Here is a 20,408-nt window from a genome sequence, read left to right as displayed (position 1 = left end):
GTGCTATAACACACACACACACACACACACACGCACACGCACACACACACACACACACACACACACACACACACACACACACACACACACAGAGAGGGAGTGAGAGAGGGAGAGAGAGAGAGAGAGAGAGAGAGAGAGAGAGAGAGAGAGAGAGACAAATAAAGTACACATGTACTTGATGCTGTGGCATTTCAGTGCTGTGGTTCTTAGAATCGGCCTTGTCAGCCACTTCTGGCTTGCTCACATCCTCTGTTGAATCAGCATCAGGGGCTCTGCAATTCTTATTTGCACACATGTAGTACTTTGAAATCCTCTTACATTAATGGGATGTCGGAAACATGGAAACTCCATTAAAAGAAAAAGAAAAACAATTGGAAAAATGGACATACATGTTTTTGAGAGGACAGAGATGATTTAAACACTACACATCAAAGCGGTAAAATTTGTTGCTTGAAAATACTCCATCATGAATAAGTCACGATTAAGTAATGCTAGCAATGCTGTGGCATGCCACCGTGTACTCATGTTAGTGAGGTGGGGGTTCACACTTACGCTATTTGTTTTCTCCATGTTCTGTTTGCCTTCTGATGCCAAGAGAGCAGCCTCCTGTATGCGCTTGCGCTCCCGAGCCGCCAGTTTGCGGTAGTGCACGTCGCAAGGATGATCCCATGAGGATGTAGCTGATTGGTGGTTGTGAAAGAAAATATTCCCACTCTTGTCTAAACTGTGGAGAGCCAGTCAGAAAGTTCTGGTTAAATAAACAATAGATAACATACGTAAGCAATGATGACAACAGTTTGGATTGTATTGATAAGCAGGATTTCACCTTTCAGCTTGCGATTGAACCTAAGCATGAATAAAACCAACAGCTTCACCAGAAGATTAGTTTTTGGATGGCAAACAAAAAATACCGGTAGTAAAATTAAAATCTGTATAATCTGTAGATAAAAAAGAGGTTATTTCAATTTACTTTGAAGTGCTTGATTACTTACAAAGCAATCCAATCAGGAGGAAGTCCTGCAAACATGGCCTCTTTGGCAAGATACACAAGGCCAGGTTCTTTCTCTGGATCAATGCCAAGATCCTGAGCATATTCCTTGATGCCTTATCAGTGAAAAACAAAGCAAATGAAAACTGGCACAGTTCCAGTTTAAGTCAATTCTGACGCAATTGATTAATAGAAGTAGAATCTTCCAACTCCCATTAAGAGGAGGATTCATTTTGAAATGAAATTTTGACATTCAAAAACAAATGTCATGTTGGTTTCTCCATGAGATGTGTGTCACTGTTTAAAATTACTTTGATGTTTAGTTTTGGATGGACATCAATAAGCTTGCGATGTTCTGGTCAAGCTACAAATTAACGTGCTGGTGTAATCGCACCCTCCAATGGTTGAAAGCTTAAAAAAAACGCTAATTTAATTCCACAGTGGTCTATTTTCATTAACATTTTTAGGCTGGGTGTGGGGATGTTAATATGCTGTCAAATTATGGTTATTATTATTATTGCTGATCATAACATATGTAGTTTGGCAGTTACAAAAGATCTTTGGTCATACTGTAGTTACAATTTGCACTATGTTCGTATTAAAATTCGTTGATAAAATTCCGCCTTCTTTTTGACTAACTGCATGCATCTGAGCGTTTGTGCAACTTTAATTCATGTTAAGCACTCACGCTGATTGTTGATAGTTTTTGTACATTTTGTACATTGTTAATAAACAGTATTTGATCTTTTGAAACTCCTCTGTGCTTACTGTGTACTTGAATATATTCAACCATTTAAATACTCCAACTGAAATTATTATGATTTATTTATTTATGTATTTATATGGTCTAAGAAAGTCCAAGATGGCGGCCGAGTAGGCAGCGGTTGGCAAGTGCTCTCATGGGCATTTTATCTTATCTTATTTTATGAAATACATTCTTTGGTATATTCTGTGGGGTCTAAATAGCCTTGTACCTTCTTCGGAGCAGTTAAATTCTTCATCAGAGTGCTCATCAAGGATTTGCAAGCCGGCTGCTGCCCACTCAAGGTAACTAACAAACACAAAATGCCGTATTTTGTTGAAGTTCAAACAGTAAATGCAATGTTCAGGTTTCGAGGGACAATGACAAAGCACAAACCTTTCAGCTGTTGCAGCCTTCTTATTCTTCTCATTCTTCACCAAACCAGGGAGGGTGCAGTTGTTTAACATGAAAAGGTTATGGGTAAACATTCAAGGGTGACATTTCTGCTTTTATTTGGTCAACAAAACCAAAGCAGAGTAGGTATGTAGTATACATGGAACGTACCTGTTGCTCTGGTGAGTCGCAAACGTGGTCTCCAGAACTGGCCCTGGTGTTACTATCTTCTGTTGGTTCTGGATCACTCTCTCTTGAGTCCTAAGGTGTATACAGAAACAAAGTCATTTTAAAGCCTCATCTTTTGGATAGTTAAAGACAAGCATGAAAAGCCACTGAGTGCAACAACATTTTCTTTACAATAATAAGTTCTATGCAGGGCCACGAGTCTAAACATAGCATTCAGATTAATATTGCGTTTGTGAAATACGAATGAAACAATAAATCCCACCCGTTTTGAATCTATCTCAGGGGGCGGCCATTTTGCCACTTGCTGTCAACTGAAAATGACATCACAGTTGCTCAGGACTCAGGTAACGACAATCACGGCTCACTTGTTTTCTGAGTTTGGTCATGTGACGTTTGCAAGTTGATCAAGGCATCAAATTCAAAATGTAAATGTATTGCACGCAAAAAAAAAATGCATTAGTTTGAATTAAGTATCTTGTCTGTATTCAACAGAATATCGGCTGAAAATGATTTGCAAGTGATTGTATTCTATTTGTATTTCCATTTTATACAATTAGGTTGGGTAGTAACAACTTACTCCTTGTGTTTTGAGGGATTCCTTCAACCTTTTCCTTTCCTCGTGTTTCTTTTTTAATTTCTTCTTATTCTTCTTCACAACAGACTTCCCATCAACAGATGCGTGCAGGATGCGCTCCCGCTCTTGAACCACTAGCTGACAACAGCGCACTTTGCAGGGATGTTCCCAAATGCATGTGTCTAATTGGCAGTTGTAATAGCAAATGTTCCCGCTCTCATCCTCACTGCAGGTATCAATTGAGAAGAGTTATGTCAAACAAAGATGAGAACATCATTTAGTCCATACATTCACACCTAGCTACGGCACAAAATTAAGTCATATCTTTGTTTTTGTTTTTAAAATAAACACAGTGGTAGCCTGAACTTTTTGGATTCTTTGGAATGCAGAAAACACACAGAAATGATCTGAAATGGCCAGATCAACAGTGACTTACCGCTTCAACCATCCTGTCGGCAATTGGCTCAACATGGCCTCCTTGGCAAGACAGAGAAGCTCTGGCTCTTTTTCTGGATCAATTCCAACATCCTGTGCATACTCTTTGATCTCTGATGAGGTGGAGAAGAGAAATTAGAGCTGCACAACTTATTATTACTCATTCATATGTATAAGCAATAAAGCACAACAATAACGTGCGTGTTATGAGTACCGGTGTGTGACGACTGTAATATTCTGGATGTTAATGTTTTAACCTGAACTCATCTAGACCAGTAGTTATAGACTGTTAGTAGTATCCTTGTTTTTCATTGTGCAGTTTGTTTTTCATTATACCAAACTATCAAGACGGATATACAGATAAAAATGATTATCTTTTTTACTATTTCCTCAAATACAGTTCAGAATTTGTCATTCCAATTACTTCAAGTCGCTGCAGAATTGAATCAGTACCTTTACCAGTATTTCCAACACAAGCATCTGTACTTCTACTTCAAGTACAAAGAAAGTAATTTTGCCACCTCAGTATTGGCTGCAATTGTATTACCATACACAATTGTGACTAGAGCTGGAAAATAAATACAATATTGTACACCACATACATGACAAGATTTAACTCAGAACTGTAAAGACATTAAATTGATCGAAGTACGACGAAAGTACAGCTGTGTACCTTTTTCAGAGAACATAAATTCGTCACCGTGGAGATCCCCGACGACCCCCGTGACATGCATGGCTGCTCCAGACATAAATTGGCTTGCAAACAATTTAAAACTACTCGGTAAGGCAATTTACATTTAATGCGGCCGCTAGCATTATGGGCTAATTCCAGGCAAAATGGCGATGAAAGTCGGAGTCGTTTGGGGAAACGAAAGCTTTCTGACGTCAAAAGTAATTTCGTCACGACGACGCCGTAACAAAAGTAATTTTGTCACGAAATGTCTCTTTGAAGTAGGGTGAGGCGAGGTAAAACGCAAAGGTTTTGTCCGACTGGCATCGCACGTTAATTAATTGTACGCCCAGTTACTCCTTCAGATTGGTCTCCTTGTCATTTGTTCAGCTACTCAAGCGCATTAACAAAAGTATAATAATAATAATTTCAGTAGTTCGGTTTTAAAAAAGTGAAATTCGTAATATATATTCACTACACACAGAATGAATAATTGCAATGTTATGGTTTTGATGATTATGCTTGCAGCAAAAAAAAAGACACATACGAGCAAAAACCATGTATACACATGTAAAAATTAGCATAGAGATTATTTATATTTCCCTTGTGTTTAATACAGTAATCGGGTAATAATTGGCTATCTGAAAAGCGTTTATGATATATTCTGTTCAATGAGTTTTACTTTCTTTTTATCCATCAATCCATTTTCTGAACCGCTTTATCCTCACAAGGGTCGCGGTGGGGGTGCTGGAGCCTATCCCAGCTGTCTTCGGGCAGTCGGCAGGGGACACTCTGAACCAGTTCCCAGTCAATCGCAGGGCACACAGACAAACAACCATCCGCACTCCCACTCACACTTAGGGACAATTTTGAGTGTTCAATCAGCCTGCCATGCATGTCTTTGCCATGCATGTTTTGTTTTTCACCGGGTGAAAACCCATGCAGGCCCGCGGAGAACATGCAAACTATACACAGGGAGGCCGGAGCTGGAATTGAACCCGGTACCTCTGCACTATGAGGTCGACGCGCTAACCACTGGCTCACTAGTCTTCAGGGTGAAATTCAAGGGTCATTGTGTGGTCTGTCTACTGCGTTCGTGTCCTTTTGCATTAAATGTATAGCTGCCGTTCTGAATATCCTTGGTCAGGAGTAAACTAGGCTAGGCTAAATTGGATTAAGGGTAGTGTTGGGCAGAATACACACTTCAGTAGCATCCAGGCACCTTGTCCCACGGACAATGTGAATACTTACTTGCTGCACCGGAATGTTTTATTCGAATTTTTGATGTGATGTTTGGGCATATCAATGAGTAACTAAGCACCGGAAGTGGTGTGTGTTGTGACAGAATACGAGCCTTCAGAAAGTGGTATGTTAACTGTGTAAATGTTGCTTACTAAAGTGTACTCATTTGATTATTTCTCCTGTTTGGATTCATTTAGACTGTAATTGGTTTATTCTGAGAAACCCACACACAGACACAACATGCGCACACTAGTTTCATGACAGGGATCATGTTTTTTTTTTTTTTATTCGAGAATTTATTTGATGTCACATACTGTATGACCTGACTAAGCTTGATGAATGGATCTTTAATATCCCAAATGTAGACCACGGTGTGCTAACAAGGTTGCAACTGGATTTATTTGGTATTTGTGGCCTCATCACACTGATATTCTACAGCAACAGAGTTTTGTAGATGAAAATGTACACACTGCATCAACTCTTTATTTTTGAACGCATCAAATGTATTCACATGGGCAGTGGAGGACTCCATTGGGCATTTTGTCTTTGGAAACGATAAACCGTGATTTCATTGAATGTATTTAAGCTCAGCTGATCACAGTACCCAATAGGAGTATTCGCTAGGTACGTTTCTCCCAAGGACGTGGTGACGAATGGGTCCACAGGCACTGTTGCTCTTGGATGACAGAGCAGTGACTCTGGAGTACTCAGTGAGGGATGCGTGGCTGTGTAGGTAGGTGTGGTATTCGTGGGACGAGGCGCTGCGAGAGTCGGTGTGTACGCTGAGAAATGTGTGGTGTTGTTCCACTGGGGAGGTGGTCTGAAAGCACCAAATATCTCATTTTTGGGGTCCGGAACTATGGATATGAAAAATGAAACAGTACTTAGTTAGTTATTATTGTGTGCAGCCAGTAATAAGTGTGTCATCAGAACAATATTACCTGCCCCATTCAGTGTGTAAAAAGTGTTGTAGAAGCCCGGATCAAAACTCTTCTCATGTGCCTGCTGAGACAGATTTTCATTCAGGATGCAGCTTGGCTTACTCAAGAGTACATTTCAAAATCATTTAAAAGATTAACTAGGCTAAAGGGTTGATTGATAGTCTTTATCGATACAAGCAGTAAACAACTTTATTATTTCGCTGCAACGTAGAGGGTAAGTGGCAAGGTAGACAATACACCATCGGACGTTTGTAACACAAAGAGATAAAAGTCATCACCAGCTACCTCTGGTGTTGAAAACTTCACCTTCTCTTCCCTGCCTTTCTGGAGTCTTGCTCGCAGTGTATCGAGCTCCTCTTCTGATTCCGCCTTGAGGCGCTCAAAGAATTGCCTCCTTTGAGTCTTCAGCCGATCATGTTCGGCTTCCCGTTCTTCTTCAAGCGCAAGGCAAAGCGCTCTTATGGCAGCTTCCCGGTCCTGCCTGGTGCCATGCGAGCGCACACACACACACACACACGCACACGCACACGCACACACACACACACACACACACACACCATGTATTTTTATTTTATCACTAAATACACATGATGTCAACAACGTTGCCCGATCGACTTTCCGATCTATCGGTCATGTACAGTATTTCTTTATCCTTTGGAAACCCGAAGTGACTTTTGCCACTGCTGTCAGGATTAGTGAAACCAACCTCCATGCAATGATTGAACCGTTGTTTAAGTGCTAAAGCACGTGGAAAGCAACTGAACACAAAGAACACACAGCCGCATGCCACAAGTTACCACAAAAGTGTTCTTGGACGTCACCATGGAGGCATCCAGGAGGCACCTCATTTGGTGGACATCTGGAGGTTATCAGGCTTGGGTGTGGTCAGTAAAAATGAACTCATCTTTCCAAAAACGTGATGAACCACAGTTAAGTCATGATTTGCCATGGGGGGGGCAAATACCTTTTCACACAAAGCCAGGTAACTGAACAATTTTTTTTCCCCCGCTTAATATGAACACCATTTACAAACTGTATGTTATGTTTACTTGGGTTATCTTTGTCTTATAATTACATTTGCTCGACGATCTTAAACAGAGTGGTGAGAACTGCAAATAATTCTTAAGGGGTAAAATACCTATTCATACTTTTTTCCCAAAATATTTTTATTGCCACAAAGGACGATACAATAACAATTATGCCATATGCCGTTTTTTTTAACTTGTGAACATAAATATGGCAGGGAATGTGTTTGCTTTTTTAGTTTTGATTTTGAGCAGCAAATTTGGAGTTACATGTTGGTGCTCACCAGGAATGCATAGGCAAAACTGCACAAATTTTCACTTGAAAGAATAGTGGCGATCTTGGGATTTTTTTCTGTTCAATTTTCAAACTGTGTAAATTTAATACACTTCATCTTCAGCATGCTTAGTGCCACTTTTGTAAGTAACCACGCCCCCGTCCAGGCCACGCCCCCGTCCAGGCCACGCCCCTTCCGCTTTTTTCATCACTCGCCATTGCCATGTATGAATTATGCCATATGCCGTTTTTTTTAACTTGTCAACATAATGCCTAAACCACTGCATATACAGCATATTACTTTTTTAAAAGTAATTTTCCCAACACTGATCCAAGTCCGTCAGAATGGTCATCCGTTTTCTCCACCTTCCAACAACTGTCCCTTTGCACTGTTTTGTGTAAAAATGTGTGTCAAACCTGAGTTGAAATTGTTCGTCATTTCTCTCCATCCAGGCTGATTCTGTTAATCTCTCCTTCTCCTCAAACATTCTGTTCAACAGGGTCTCCTCATCTCTCCTCTTGACCAGGAGATACTGCCGCAAAGCCCTCAAGAGGTGATAAGAGACAAGATTAATTAGGCACTCAAGTTCAATTGTTCAAACATCAGAATGTCAGCGGGTTTAGCATAACGCAAGAAGGCTTGAACTTACATTTGCTGATATACCGATTGCCTTATGCAGATGATTAAAAGTAAAACAAACATGATTATCCTACCGGAGCCTTTCCTTGTACTCGGTCTTCAGTTTCCTCTCTTCCTCTTCTCCCCAGATGTCTATTTGTCGGAGCCGCATTCTCTTCTGCTTCTCGGCCTTCAATTTGTCAATCAACTCCTCCGTTTCTCTCTTTAGCTCATCCTGGAGACGACCCATTCGATTTTCATTTTCAGTCTTCAACTGTTCTGCTTCCTCATCTTCCGCTCGTTTCAATACCTCTTGAGAGTAATGCACTGTCTTCCCCTTTTCCCTTTGGAAGCGCTCAACCTCCTCATCTTTCGCTTTCCTCGACGTTTCCTGGCTCTGCGGTGTTCTCCTTTCCTTATCCCTCTGAACCTGAAGTTCGGCTTCTCGCATAAGATCCTCCTGGAGGTGACCGATTGTCTTGTCTTTTCCCTTCCGTGTTGTTTCCTGTGCACTCTTCTCCGTTTCCTCTTTCCTCAGGTTCTCGAAGTAAACACTCTTTCTTTTCCCCTCAACCTTCTTAAACTGCTCCTCCCCTTCATGCTTGCTCTGCTCTTCTTGGCGGACCCGAGTTCTTCTCTCATTCTCCCACTTGAATCGTTCCTCCTCTTCCTCTTTCTGCATCTCCTCACGGAGGAGCCTCATTCGATTCTCCTTGTCCCTCTTTAAGCTCTCCGCCTCATCCTCTTCCTCGACCTTCAGTTCTGCCTGGAGGCGACGTATTCTCTGCTCCTTTGCCCTCTTTAAACGGTCTGCCTCAATTTCTTCGTCTCGTCTGAGCTTCTCCTCATACTTGCGCATCCTCTTATCCCTTTCTCTTTGCAACTGCTCCACTTCCTCTTCTTCCTCTCTCCTCAGTTCTTCATCGAAAAGGCTAATTCTTCTCTGTCTTTTTAAAAAATCCACCTTTTCGTCATCGTCGTTATCTTCACTCCTTGGCTCCTGTTGCAGACGTTTTTCCTTTTCCCACATGACCCCTTGTAGCTGCTCCGCCCTTCCCCTCGAGCCCTCCCGCTGGGTACATGTTCGATCCTTCACTCTGGGACGTTCTCTTGTGTATTCATCTCTGTCTTTTTAAAAAATCCACCTTTTCGTCATCTTCGTCATCTTCGTTATCTTCACTCCTTGGCTCTCTGGGACGCTCTCTTGTGTATTCGTCATCTCCCGAGGAGCCCAACATGTCCCCTTCCTCATCCCTCACTTCATCTTCATGGAGCATTTTTTGGGACTCCGTTTTCCTTAATGGCTTCTGGCAAATCCATGATTTTGTCCTCTCTCTCTCCAAACCGTATGCCTCATCCTCGTCTCTCCTCAAATCTTCGCTGAGCGACGTTCTCATCCCCAGCCTCAACCAGCCTCCGTCCTCATCCTCACGTCTCAGTTTATCGTCCCGGAGCATTGCTGGTGTCTCCATTTCCCTCATGAATAGTCCTGTTAGGTATTTCTTTGTGCTTTGCTCCTTCCTGCGAGGCCATGATTTCGCCTTCTCTCTCTCGAATTGCTTTGCCCTCTGCTCTTTGCTCATCAGCTCCTCCAGGTGGAGCTGCCTCTGCGCCTTGAACCGCTCATCCTCTCTTCCCGGTTGATCTTTACGGAGCATTGTTTGTGTCTCCATTTGCCTTATAAACGGCCCTTTTACCTTTTCCTCTTTGCCTTTTGTCTTCTCTTGCTCCAATTTTTCTGCCTCATCCTCTTTTCTCCTCAGCTCCTCCTTGCGCACCAACGTTAGGGTCTTCTCCCCCTTTAAGCGGTCTACCTCCTTATCCTCAGGTCTCAGTTTATCGTCACGGAGCATTGCTGGTGTCTCCGTTTCCCTCATGAATAGCCCTTTTGCTTCTTCTCTTTTGCCGTGCTCCTTCCGGCGAGGCCATGATTTCGCCTTCTCTCTCTCGAATTGCTTTGCCCTCTGCTCTTTGCTCATCAGCTCCTCCAGGTGTTCTACCTCATCGTCCTTACTTTTCAGTTCCTTTTTGGTGAGAATTGCTTGCATGTCCAGTTCCCTCGTGAACAGCCCTTTTGCTTCTTCTCTTTTGCCGTGCTCCTTCCTGCGAGGCCATGATTTTGTCTTCCATCCCTCCAATTTTCCAAGCTCATTCTGTTCTCTCCTCATCTCCTCCTGGTCGAGAGACATTCTCCTCTCTCGCTTCAAGAACCCTTCTATCTTATCATCACTTCTTAGTTCCTGTCCATAGAGCATTTTTCTTGCCTCCCTTACCCTGGAAAATGGCCCTTCCGCTTCTTCCTCTGTGCTCCACTCCTGGCTTGGCCATGATTGCGTCATCTCTCTCTCCTCTCCGAAGAGCATTTTTCTTGCCTCCATTCCCCTTGAAAATTGCCCTTCCGCTTCTTCCTCTGTGCTACACTCCTGGCTTGGCCATGATTGTGTCATCTCTCTCTCCCCTCCATGGAGCACTTTTCTTGCCTCCATTACGCTCTTAAACTGCCCTGGCGATTCTTCCTCTGTGCTACACTGCGGGCTGAGCCATGATTGTGTCATCTCTCTCTCCGAATTTTCTGCCTCATCCTCTTCTCTTCTCAGCGCGTCCTTGAGATGCCACATTTTCATCTTTTCCTGATCTGACCAATCTACCTCCTCACCCTCACTTTGCAGTTGCTCTTCATGATCCATCGTTTGTGTCTCCATTTCCCTCACAAACGGCCCTTTCGCTTCTTTCTTTATGCTGTGCTCCTTGTGAGGCCACGATTTTGTCTTCTCTGCATTCCATTTTTCTGACTCATCCTGTTCTCTACTTGGCACCTCTTCTCGAAACGACATTCTCATCTCCCTCTTCAAGCCCACTACACCCTGATGCTCACTTCTCGGTTCCTCGTCATAAAGCAGCTTTTTTTTCCTCGTGTCCTTAATAAACTGCCCCCCTGCTTCTTCTTCTGTGCCATGCCCTTTCGGGCGAAGCCACAATTTTGTCTCTCTCTTCAATTTGTCTGCCTCATCCTCTTTTCTTAGCCACTCTGGGAGGTTTGAGATTGTCATGCTCTTCCTCTTCAAGCGCTCTCCCTCCACATCGCCACGTCTCAGTTCATTTTCACACAGCATTGTTTGTGTCTCCGTTTCCCTGCTAAATAACCCTTTCACGTCTTTCCTTGTGCTGTGCTCCTTCCTGCGAGGCCATGATTTCGCTTTCTCTCTCTGAATTTGTTCGGCCTTATCCTCTTTCCTCCACTGCTGCCCCAGGTGGAGCTGCATCTGCCCCTTTGACCGCTCTGCCTCCTTCCCCTCGCGGCTAAACTGAAGATTTTTTCTCTCTGCATTTTCCCTTTCCTCTTCCTGCGGTCCCTTCTGGAGGTGATGTGTTGTTCTCATTGCCTTTTCCCTCCTTAATTTCTCCAACTCATTCACTTTTTCTCCTCTCAGATCTTCTGGGCATAAATGCATTCTTATCTGTCTTTCCCTCTCGAACTGGTCCACTTCTTTTTCTTCTTCTCTTCTAAGCACCTCCTGATGAAGACACATTCTTGTCTTTTGTTTTCTCTTGAGAGATTCTAACTCATCCTCTTCCTCTCTCTTCAGCTCATTCTTTCGCTGGTACGCTCTCGCCTCCTTCTCTCTTTTCAAAAGCTCCTCCTGATGAAGACACATTCTTGTCTTTTGTTTTCTCTTGAGAGATTCTAACTCATCCTCTTCCTCTCTCTTCAGCTCATTCTTTCGCTGGTACGCTCTCGCCTCCTTCTCTCTTTTCAAAAGCTCCTCCTGATGAAGACACATTCTTGTCTTTTGTTTTCTCTTGAGAGATTCTAACTCATCCTCTTCCTCTCTCTTCAGCTCATTCTTTCGCTGGTACGCTCTCGCCTCCTTCTCTCTTTTCAAAAGCTCCTCCTGATGAAGACACATTCTTGTCTTTTGTTTTCTCTTGAGAGATTCTAACTCATCCTCTTCCTCTCTCTTCAGCTCATTCTTTCGCTGGTACGCTCTCGCCTCCTTCTCTCTTTTCAAAAGCTCCTCCTGATGAAGACACATTCTTGTCTTTTGTTTTCTCTTGAGAGATTCTAACTCATCCTCTTCCTCTCTCTTCAGCTCATTCTTTCGCTGGTACGCTCTCGCCTCCTTCTCTCTTTTCAAAAGCTCCTCCTGATGAAGACACATTCTTGTCTTTTGTTTTCTCTTGAGAGATTCTAACTCATCCTCTTCCTCTCTCATCAGCACCTCTTGATAGTGCCTCATTCGCATCTCTTTGCCCCTCCTTAGCCGTGCGACCTCCTCCTCTTCCTCTCTGCTAAGTTGGTCCATTAGGAGAGATTTTCTCAAATTCTTTTCCCTCATGAACTGGTCATTCTCCTCTTCTTCTCTCCTCAGATCCTCATGGTGCAGTCGTGTCCATTTCTCTCTGGCCAATTGCTCTTTTTCCGCTTCAAGTCTTTTTAGTTCCTCTTGTTGATGTAAGTGTATCTTTGCCTTTTCCCTTTTCATTTGCTCAGCCTTTTCTTTGTCCCTGCGAAGCTCCTCTTCGAGGAGACGATTGCGAGTTTCAAAGTACTCTTTCAACTTTTCCTCCTCCTCCTCCTCTTCTCTCAACTGTTGCTCGTGGCTTACAGAGAATCTAACTCCCTTCTCCCTCTTCAAAATCTGTGCCTCGTCCTCCTCCTCTCTCTGGAGCTTCTCCTGGTAGACCTGCATTCTCATCTCCTTCTCCCGCTTCAATTGCCTTGCTTCCTCTTCTTCCACCCTGCTCAGCTCGTCGAGGCAGCGACGAATTTTTTTCTCAGTCTCCTTCTTCAATTGTGCGACCTGCTCCTGTTCCTCTTTCATGAACTTCTCCTTTTGTTGGCATATTCTTATCTCCTTCTCCCTCCTCAGCTGCTCTGCTTCCTCCTCCTCCTCTTTCCTAAGCACTTCGAGGCAGAACTGCATTTCCATCTGCTTTTCCCTCATTAACTGCTCTGCCTCCCTTTGTGCTCTATTCAGCTTCTCCTGGAAGGAACATTTTCTCATGTCCATTTCCTTCTTTAACCATTCCTCTTCCTCCTCCTCCCCTTTCCTGAGTTCTTCCAGGCGGGCATAAAGTCTCATTTCCTTCTCACGCTTCAATTGCTCCACTTCTTCCTCTTCCTCTCTCCTCAGCTCTACCCTTTGTCTGCAGATTCTTGTCTCTTTCTCCCTCTTCAATCGCGCCACCTCCTCCTTTTCCTCTTTCATCAGCTCCTCCTTTTGTCGACAAATCCATATCTCGTGATCATGCCTCATGTTTTCCTCCTGGCAGGGATGCATTTTCATCTCCTTTTGCCATTTTACCTGCTCTGCTTCCTCCTCTTTGTTTCTCATCTCTTGGCCAAAGTGTGTGCTTAACTCTTTTTGATTCTGTAAGCGATTGAAATCCGTAAGGAGTTTCTCCTTGTGGAGATGTGTTCTTTTCTTCATCTCAATTTCTAGTCGCGCCATCTCCTCTTCTTCCTTCTTTTCTAGTGCTTCCTGGTGACGCCGTATTCTTGTCTCCTTGTCCTTCATTAACTGCAGTGCCTCCTTCTCTTCCTCTCTTCGTATCGCCTCCTTTTGTCTCCTAATTCGCATCTCCTTCTCATTCCTCAATTGCTCCATTTCCTTCTCCTCCTTTTCGCTTATCTGGTCCGGGTGCTGACACAGTATCTTCTCGTTTTCCCTTTTCAACTGCCCCATTGGCCCCCTTTCCTCTCTCTTCAGCTCCTTCTGGCAAAAGAGCGTGCTACTCTCTTTTGGCCTTTTTGAATGAGCCATATCCAAACAGAGCTTCTCCTTGCGTAGATGTAAATTTGTCTCCAACTCTCTTTCCAACAGCTCCATTGCCTCCTCTTCCTTCTTTTTCAGCAGTTCCTGTGGGAGCTTTATTCTTTTCTCCTTCTCCCTCAATAATTGCTTTGCCTCCTCCGCTTCCTCTCTCCTAAGTTTCTCCTCATACAGAAATATTCTCTTTTGCTTCTCCCTCTCAAAACGCTCAGCCTCCTCCTCTTCAACTGTCCTCAGTTTCTCATAGAAAATCATTCTATTTTGCTTCCCCCTCAATAGGTGCTCTGGCCAATCCTCTGCCTCTCTGCCCAGTTTCTCCTCAGAGAGCAGTCTTCTCTTTTGCATTTTTTCCTTGCTTGTTAGGTCTTCCTTTCCTCTCCACAACTGTTTTCCCTCTTCCTCATACTGTCTCAGGTTCTCCTGGCGGGGATGCATCCTTTTTTCCCTCAACAATAGCTCTTTTGCTACCTGTCGTCAAGGTGATTGAAAAATAAGTACCTTGTAAGACTCTTGGACACATTTTATATTTAAAGTTTTGTGTTTTCTGATATTGCAATGGGGGTTAGCACTCGCTCCTTCCTATATGGACTACATTTTCTACATGATTTAACTGTTGGCTAAACTTCAGCCTGTCTACGAGACACCCAAAAATTTTTAAATCAGATGACGTGATCAATTTTTTTGTGTTGGAAAAAAAAGACTGTATGGGGAAAGTTTTTGTGAAATCAGCTGTACAAAATCTGGTCTCCCCCCAAAAAAATCCATCAAATTAGAGTTTCAATCACGGCCTGTTACGTTTGCCTATCCGGTTCCCCACGTTGTGTATCACCGATCCTGTTACGTCCACGGTGGCCTTATACGTGATTGCTGTGGCCACCAGTTTGTCACAAAAAAACTCATCTAAAACTGTTTGCACTTTTCCTTAAAATAAAATAAAGGGTGATAAAATACAGCCTCCTGTCTGGTGACAATGACATCATCTTCAACATAACACTGTACGTACATGAAGACAGTTTAACATGTTTATATGTTCTAAAATCCACTTACCGCAGTAGCTTTGGGAAACTCTTCTTTGTGTTTGCCTTGCGAGCGCACATCAGTATCACTGCGCTGGCTGTTCTGAAACTCCTGAGCCACTATGTCACTGTTGACATCTTCAACAGAGGAGTCGTTCCCCGATTCGTCTAGGCTATGGGGAAGACATGATTTAATTCAACAGAGGTTGATTAAGAAAAAATTTAAAAAAAACAGAGAAATTGTATTTCAATTTCTCATTTAGGATGATAGCAGTTCCCATGTTATTTCTTTCTGAGGAGTAAATCAATTGCAATGGGACTGTTCTGGTTGTCCTTGATGTTCTGCCTCTCATCTAAACAGGCTTCATCAGTTCATTCACATAGGCTAGAAAGGACAGCTCTCGTCAGTCTTGGTGTGGAAATCCGACATTTTTATCCTCAATGTTAGACGCACATCCCAACCACAAATGGTGTTCCTCTTTTGGATGCAAAAAAACTCACAAAAGTCGCAGGCATGCTGGAGCCTATCCCAGCTGTCTGCGGGCAGTTAGTTGTGCCGGTTAATAATCCTTCTTTTTCAGAGAGACCTGATTCATACGGAATTACAATGTTGTTGCGCTCGCCACTCTTTGCGTCCTAAACTACATTGGCCTTGTTCCAGTGAGTGGTGTGAATCAAGTTTTGGTCAGTGTGGGGGTGTTTTCTATAAACCCCAACATGGAAAGCCCCCGTTGTCTCCAATGGGGACATCACAGTCCAAAAAAAATATGTTCTTAGACAACCAGACAACAGTCCTGATGTGATCGATTCAGTGCCTTTAGGATAATAATCTTTTGTTTTCATGAATGAATTTGGAAAAACAAACCTCTTACTACTGGTCTCTGTCTCAAAAACTGAATCACTGATGTCCAAAATCCGGTCTGAAGTCTTAAGAACACACAAGAACAAAATACTTTGACAATTAGCGAGATTTGACCAATCTCAAAAGCAAGAACCTATGAGATTATGTGCTGCCATGCTTCGACAAAGATAGTCTCTCAAAATACAGATGGCAGTCACTGTTTAGAGTCTACCTCCTGCCGTGGTGATTCGGGACTCTGGTCCTCAGTCTGGATTTCAAGCTCAGTTATCTCCTCTGCTGGATCTCCATCCCTGATGGCCACTGCAAAGTCCTAAAGTACAAGTACAAACGTAGGCAAAAACACATACATGACATCCAAATGCATCCACTTAAAAAAAGGAAAAAAGAAAAAAGAAAATCAAAACAAGAACCAAATAACCTAAAGCAGTCTGTACGCGGATGATACCCACCTGAAGTATACAGTCTCTCAATAGCCACTGCACGAAATTTATTTTCAAATTTCTCACTTTATCAAATTGCATTGAATCGCGCTATTAACATAGCCAAAGATATGAAACTATCTTCATTTCAGATACGTTTTTGTCTTCATCAATATCAAAAGTGAGGCAGAGCAAGAGAAGAGTAGACCTCACATGACCTTACTAAGTTTTGTCAGTATATTTTTAGTAGCGGTATTTCCTCTTGATTATGGATCATTAAGTGCATGATCTGCAAAACTCATTTTTGCAGTCCAGTAAGTCTCCATGTTGTCAATGACAACCACTCACTGTCGGTGTTTTACTTGGCTCATCGTCTGGTTTGGCTTCTGAGTGCCCAGCAGCCTTCATGCTGCAGGAGGGACAGAGAAAATAAGAGAATTCAACAGCAGATTATTTTAGTTACATAAAATCATTCAAGTTACAATCTTCAAAAGGGGAATTAACTCACTCGGAAAGATTTGGAAAAAATAACTCATTCAGGCTGTAGCGCAAGTCTGGTATTGGACCATGAGAAATAGTTCTGTTCTAATCGTAGTCTCAGTTTCCTGAATAGCATAAGAATTACAAACCTCTTGGAAGCCTCGCTCTTCGAATTATCCACCCCGTCTTTGACTTGCATAACGTGCTTACTGTCACGGCACACACAAACGCTGCAGTCCACAAACTTCAGGATACAAAAAAATGTTTTTTAAAAAGCATAAAAACATTGTTTGATATAAAGTTGAATTTCGCTTGAAGTTAAAGAAACAAGATTTGAGTATGCATTGAAATGAGGGCCGATGAGTAGGGCATTATTGGGTCACAGTGCAAATACCCGTTGCATTGATGATTCAGTGCTCAGGTCTGAAACATGGGTCTTGTCCCCAGTTGTTTTGGCAGGCCTCTCTTGTTTCTTGGACTGTTCAGCTCCTGAGTGAGAAACAGCAATGCTCTGGATGTGTTCATTTACCTTATCCACTGGACAGCTGTGGACGTCTTCGCCAACGGACTCGTTCCCTGATTCATCTTGGCTGCACAGAGCAGTTTCAATTACAAAACAAAATGGAAAAAAAAAAGGGCTCAGAAAGTCCATTGGCCACAATTCGACTTCAGAAGAACAAATTCACATGTACAATATTTTAAAATTGTAGGATGGAATGAGGCTTTGACCTTTTGGACCCTAGAAGTAATTCTAGTCATTGTTTTCTATGAAGAGGAAAAAACACCCTACCTCTTAGTTTCCTCCGTCTCCTCCTCCCCCTCCTTCCCTTTGCTATCCATCGCCACAAAACTGTCAGAGTTGGCAGAGTCCAACTTCCCAGATAGCTATAGGGCATAAAATTACTAAATCAAAACGTCGATTAACAATAACGTTAACCCCCAAGAGACGTACACAAAGTGCGGTGGCATTCAAAGACGCATGAGAAGGCCAGACGCACTGCACATAGGGTGCAAAGTGAAAACAGACTAAAAGATCATGGCGATTGTACTGAATGGTTTTAGTAGGGGATGAGATTTGGGTTTCAGTTTTTTTCATTGTGATAGTTCTTGAGCTTGACTGCATATCAATATTGTGCAAATCATTTGCACAATATTGATGCAAATGACACTCTTCAAACAACTACTTGCTTCAGACGATAAGATAAGCTCCTCTTCCTCCTTGACCACTTTGGCTTCTGAGCTCCCAACAGCATTTGTATGCACGTTGGATTTGTGATCTTGGACATCTTTAAAAGAGGATTTCTGACCTAACTGAACTTTGCTGCAGGGAGGTAAGAAGAGTCAATAAAATATTCAGCAATTTTGAACGAGGAGTGATTAGTTAATGTTGTAGGTTAGAACAACAAACCACTTGGCAGACTCGGCCTTCTTCTTGTCCTTTTTGTTATCCCTGTTCAACTGACAGGGACAGTATGCCTTATCCGAAGATCAGGGTACAAAAAAAATAATAATAATTACTTGTCCATCAACAATTCTCTCTGGATAGATCATGGGTGTCACTGATCACAATGAACCTCACACAATCACCACAGTCAGTTTAAAGCCCAAACAAACTGCACAGTGCAAAAGTACCCTTTTCTGTGTTGATTCTTTCTTTTGATCTTGAGAATGGGCCTTTTTGAACTTTTCTGACTGAATCATCTCCCCTGTTTCCTCGCTGCTGTCTCTTGAGTCCTAAGGCACGTGCGCACGCACGCACACACGCATGCACGCACAACTGAAATGGGCTTGACCAACCAAAGATGCGTGAATTTTTATTTGGTTAATGCATATCTTACTGGTAGAAGTGAAATGTGAACTTGGCAAATGACTTCAAGAAGTTGTGGTCGAGATTACACATGTACTCATTATTGTTATTATTATTATTATTATTATTATTATTATTGTTAATATATTTATTTTATATGACTCAGCAGCTGTCTGCAAAATGAATTCTTATACTATTCTAAACTTTACTGGATACTGAATCATCGGGCACTAACTGTTTTAGTCGAGTCTTCTTCCTCCTCTTTATGTTTGGCTTCTGAACCCTCAATACCATCAGGTTCATCCGGTTCATGTCCTGATTCATCTTGGCTGCAGGCAGAAGTTAAAAGTAAGATGAGTGAGGTAATAATAATAATAAGAGATTTGGAGTCTTTTTTTTTTTTTTTAATATAGCTACGTGACCAGTCATCATTTTCCAAAAGCATTGTAAAGGAGAACAACAAAACATCCCTCTTGGAATAGTCTGTCTCATCATCCTCTCCTTTTACATCCATCTCTGAATGAATGACAGAAGAAGAAGAATTGCCCGAGTCCAAAAACTCTCCCGGAATCTTTAAGACACATAAAAGAACAAAACATCGGGATTCAGGTCACAACGAACCCACTTTCTATCTTTGGAAAGTTGGAACCGCTCTGCTTGACCAGCACACTCCAATAAAACGAAAGTACTGTAATTGTCACAGAGATCGCAGAAGACCAAGACCATGTTTGCCGCGCTTATATTATTATTAAATGCACTCTTTAGGAATAAAACCCGCATCTCATTTTTTGATGGCCATTTAGGCTTCCTATGCTACTCCAACACTTTAATGTGTGTTTTGATGGTGGTATTTGGAGAGCACGACCCCTATCTAGTTTTTGAGCTGGTACTTGGTATAAAAAGTCTGAGAACCACTGGTCTCGGACACTGTATGTGCAGACTTTATCTAAAAGTCAGGAAATATTCATTTCCATTTATAAGTTTGACACTTGTTACCCGATTCAGGAGCCACCCACTTTTGATTTTTTGATTAGCTCCCCATTCTCCTTCTTCTTCTGTTCATCAGCGGACTGATTCAACTTCGGTGTGAGGATGCCTTTACCAGAAGAGTCACGCTTAGAGTCAACTTGGCTGGAAGAGAAATAAGGGTTCCGCAGAGATTATTAAGTACTGTAAATAAAACAGAATCGTGCAAATATTGCAAAGTTCACAATAGGTGTTCGATTTGTTAATTCATAACTTTAAACGGGATCTCAGTCGGGAGTCAAACTTTTTCCAGTGTAGAGTTAGTCTTTTTAGATTGAGTAGCACCTGAAAAATGATCGGCATCTCATTTTTCCGTGGTCGTGTGCTCAATTACAAACCTTTTTGCAGCCTTACTCTCCTTAGTGTCCGACTGACTTTTAGAGCAAATGGAATTATCGGAGTCGAGACAGAGTGCCTTTGGAATACACAAACACAAAAAAAAATAAAGTTTTGTTTTTTTTTCTTTACCCTAAACTTTTCAATGAACAATCAAATTAACTGCCTTATAAGATCACTGGTGAGATTTGACATGATGCGAACATGGGATGTGCTGCCAGAAACACTTACACTAAAATTAAGGTCGTCAGGTAAGGTACACAGAACAGTACCTGTTGCTGCGATGATTTTGAACTGCGGTCCTCAGAATGGGCTCTTTTAAGCGATGATTTTGAACTGCCGTCCTCAGAAGGGGCCTTTTTAAGCGATGATTTTGAACTGCGGTCCTCAGAATGGGCCCTTTTAAGCGATGATTTTGAACTGCCGTCCTCAGAAGGGGCCTTTTTAAGCGATGATTTTGAACTGCGGTCCTCAGAATGGGCCCTTTTAAGCGATGATTTTGAACTGCCGTCCTCAGAATGGGCCTTTTTAAGCGATGATTTTGAACTGCCGTCCTCAGAAGGGGCCTTTTTAAGCGATGATTTTGAACCGCCGTC

At 42.4% G+C, this 20,408-nt stretch overlaps 2 protein-coding genes across 2 annotated transcripts in view; both read right to left on the bottom strand.

Moving 5' to 3' along the window:
- LOC109529407 (trichohyalin-like) overlaps positions 1-4,350 on the bottom strand; it is a 13,283-nt gene extending 8,933 nt beyond the window's left edge. The window contains exons 1-9 of the mRNA XM_019892795.1: positions 3,995-4,350; positions 3,323-3,434; positions 2,890-3,112; positions 2,295-2,384; positions 2,127-2,161; positions 1,963-2,039; positions 993-1,104; positions 553-724; positions 176-280 (exon numbers count right to left, since the gene is read on the bottom strand). Coding sequence (XP_019748354.1) covers positions 176-280; positions 553-724; positions 993-1,104; positions 1,963-2,039; positions 2,127-2,161; positions 2,295-2,384; positions 2,890-3,112; positions 3,323-3,434; positions 3,995-4,070 — 1,002 coding nt within the window. The 5' untranslated portion in view covers positions 4,071-4,350. The remainder of the gene's footprint in view (positions 1-175; positions 281-552; positions 725-992; positions 1,105-1,962; positions 2,040-2,126; positions 2,162-2,294; positions 2,385-2,889; positions 3,113-3,322; positions 3,435-3,994) is intronic.
- A 1,135-nt stretch (positions 4,351-5,485) lies between these two features.
- LOC109529342 (trichohyalin-like) lies at positions 5,486-20,407 on the bottom strand. The gene is made up of 22 exons (XM_019892671.1): positions 20,085-20,407; positions 19,815-19,891; positions 19,467-19,581; positions 18,921-19,021; positions 18,686-18,779; positions 18,276-18,377; positions 17,434-17,528; positions 17,038-17,233; positions 16,793-16,887; positions 16,512-16,572; positions 15,956-16,054; positions 15,748-15,809; positions 14,914-15,055; positions 14,287-14,334; positions 10,567-14,163; positions 10,093-10,533; positions 9,310-9,906; positions 8,188-9,215; positions 7,891-8,019; positions 6,460-6,655; positions 6,175-6,238; positions 5,486-6,090 (listed from the first exon to the last, which is right to left on the bottom strand). Exons 4-22 carry the CDS (start codon positions 18,962-18,964, stop codon positions 5,741-5,743), a joined length of 7,440 nt encoding a protein of 2,479 aa, XP_019748230.1. The 5' UTR covers positions 18,965-19,021; positions 19,467-19,581; positions 19,815-19,891; positions 20,085-20,407; the 3' UTR covers positions 5,486-5,740.
- Position 20,408: the final 1 nt, after the last annotated feature.

This window comes from Hippocampus comes, unplaced genomic scaffold (genome assembly GCF_001891065.2).
Source record: "Hippocampus comes isolate QL1 unplaced genomic scaffold, H_comes_QL1_v1.1 scaffold72, whole genome shotgun sequence".
In the NCBI taxonomy this organism is placed as follows: Eukaryota; Metazoa; Chordata; class Actinopteri; order Syngnathiformes; family Syngnathidae; genus Hippocampus; species Hippocampus comes.
The sequence above is the reverse complement of the archived record's forward strand: the minus strand, read 5'-3'. Positions and strand labels throughout refer to the sequence as shown.

Coding starts and splice junctions, on each gene's coding strand:
- LOC109529342 (XM_019892671.1), bottom strand. CDS start 18,964: ATGGATGTAAAAGGAGAGGATGATGAGACAGACTATTCCAAGAG. Junction 17,234..17,433: donor GAGACGGAGGAAACTAAGAG/GTAGGGTGTTTT, acceptor TGCTCTGTGCAG/CCAAGATGAATCAGGGAACG. Junction 10,534..10,566: donor AGAGCGTAATGGAGGCAAGA/AAAGTGCTCCAT, acceptor AGAGAGATGACA/CAATCATGGCCAAGCCAGGA.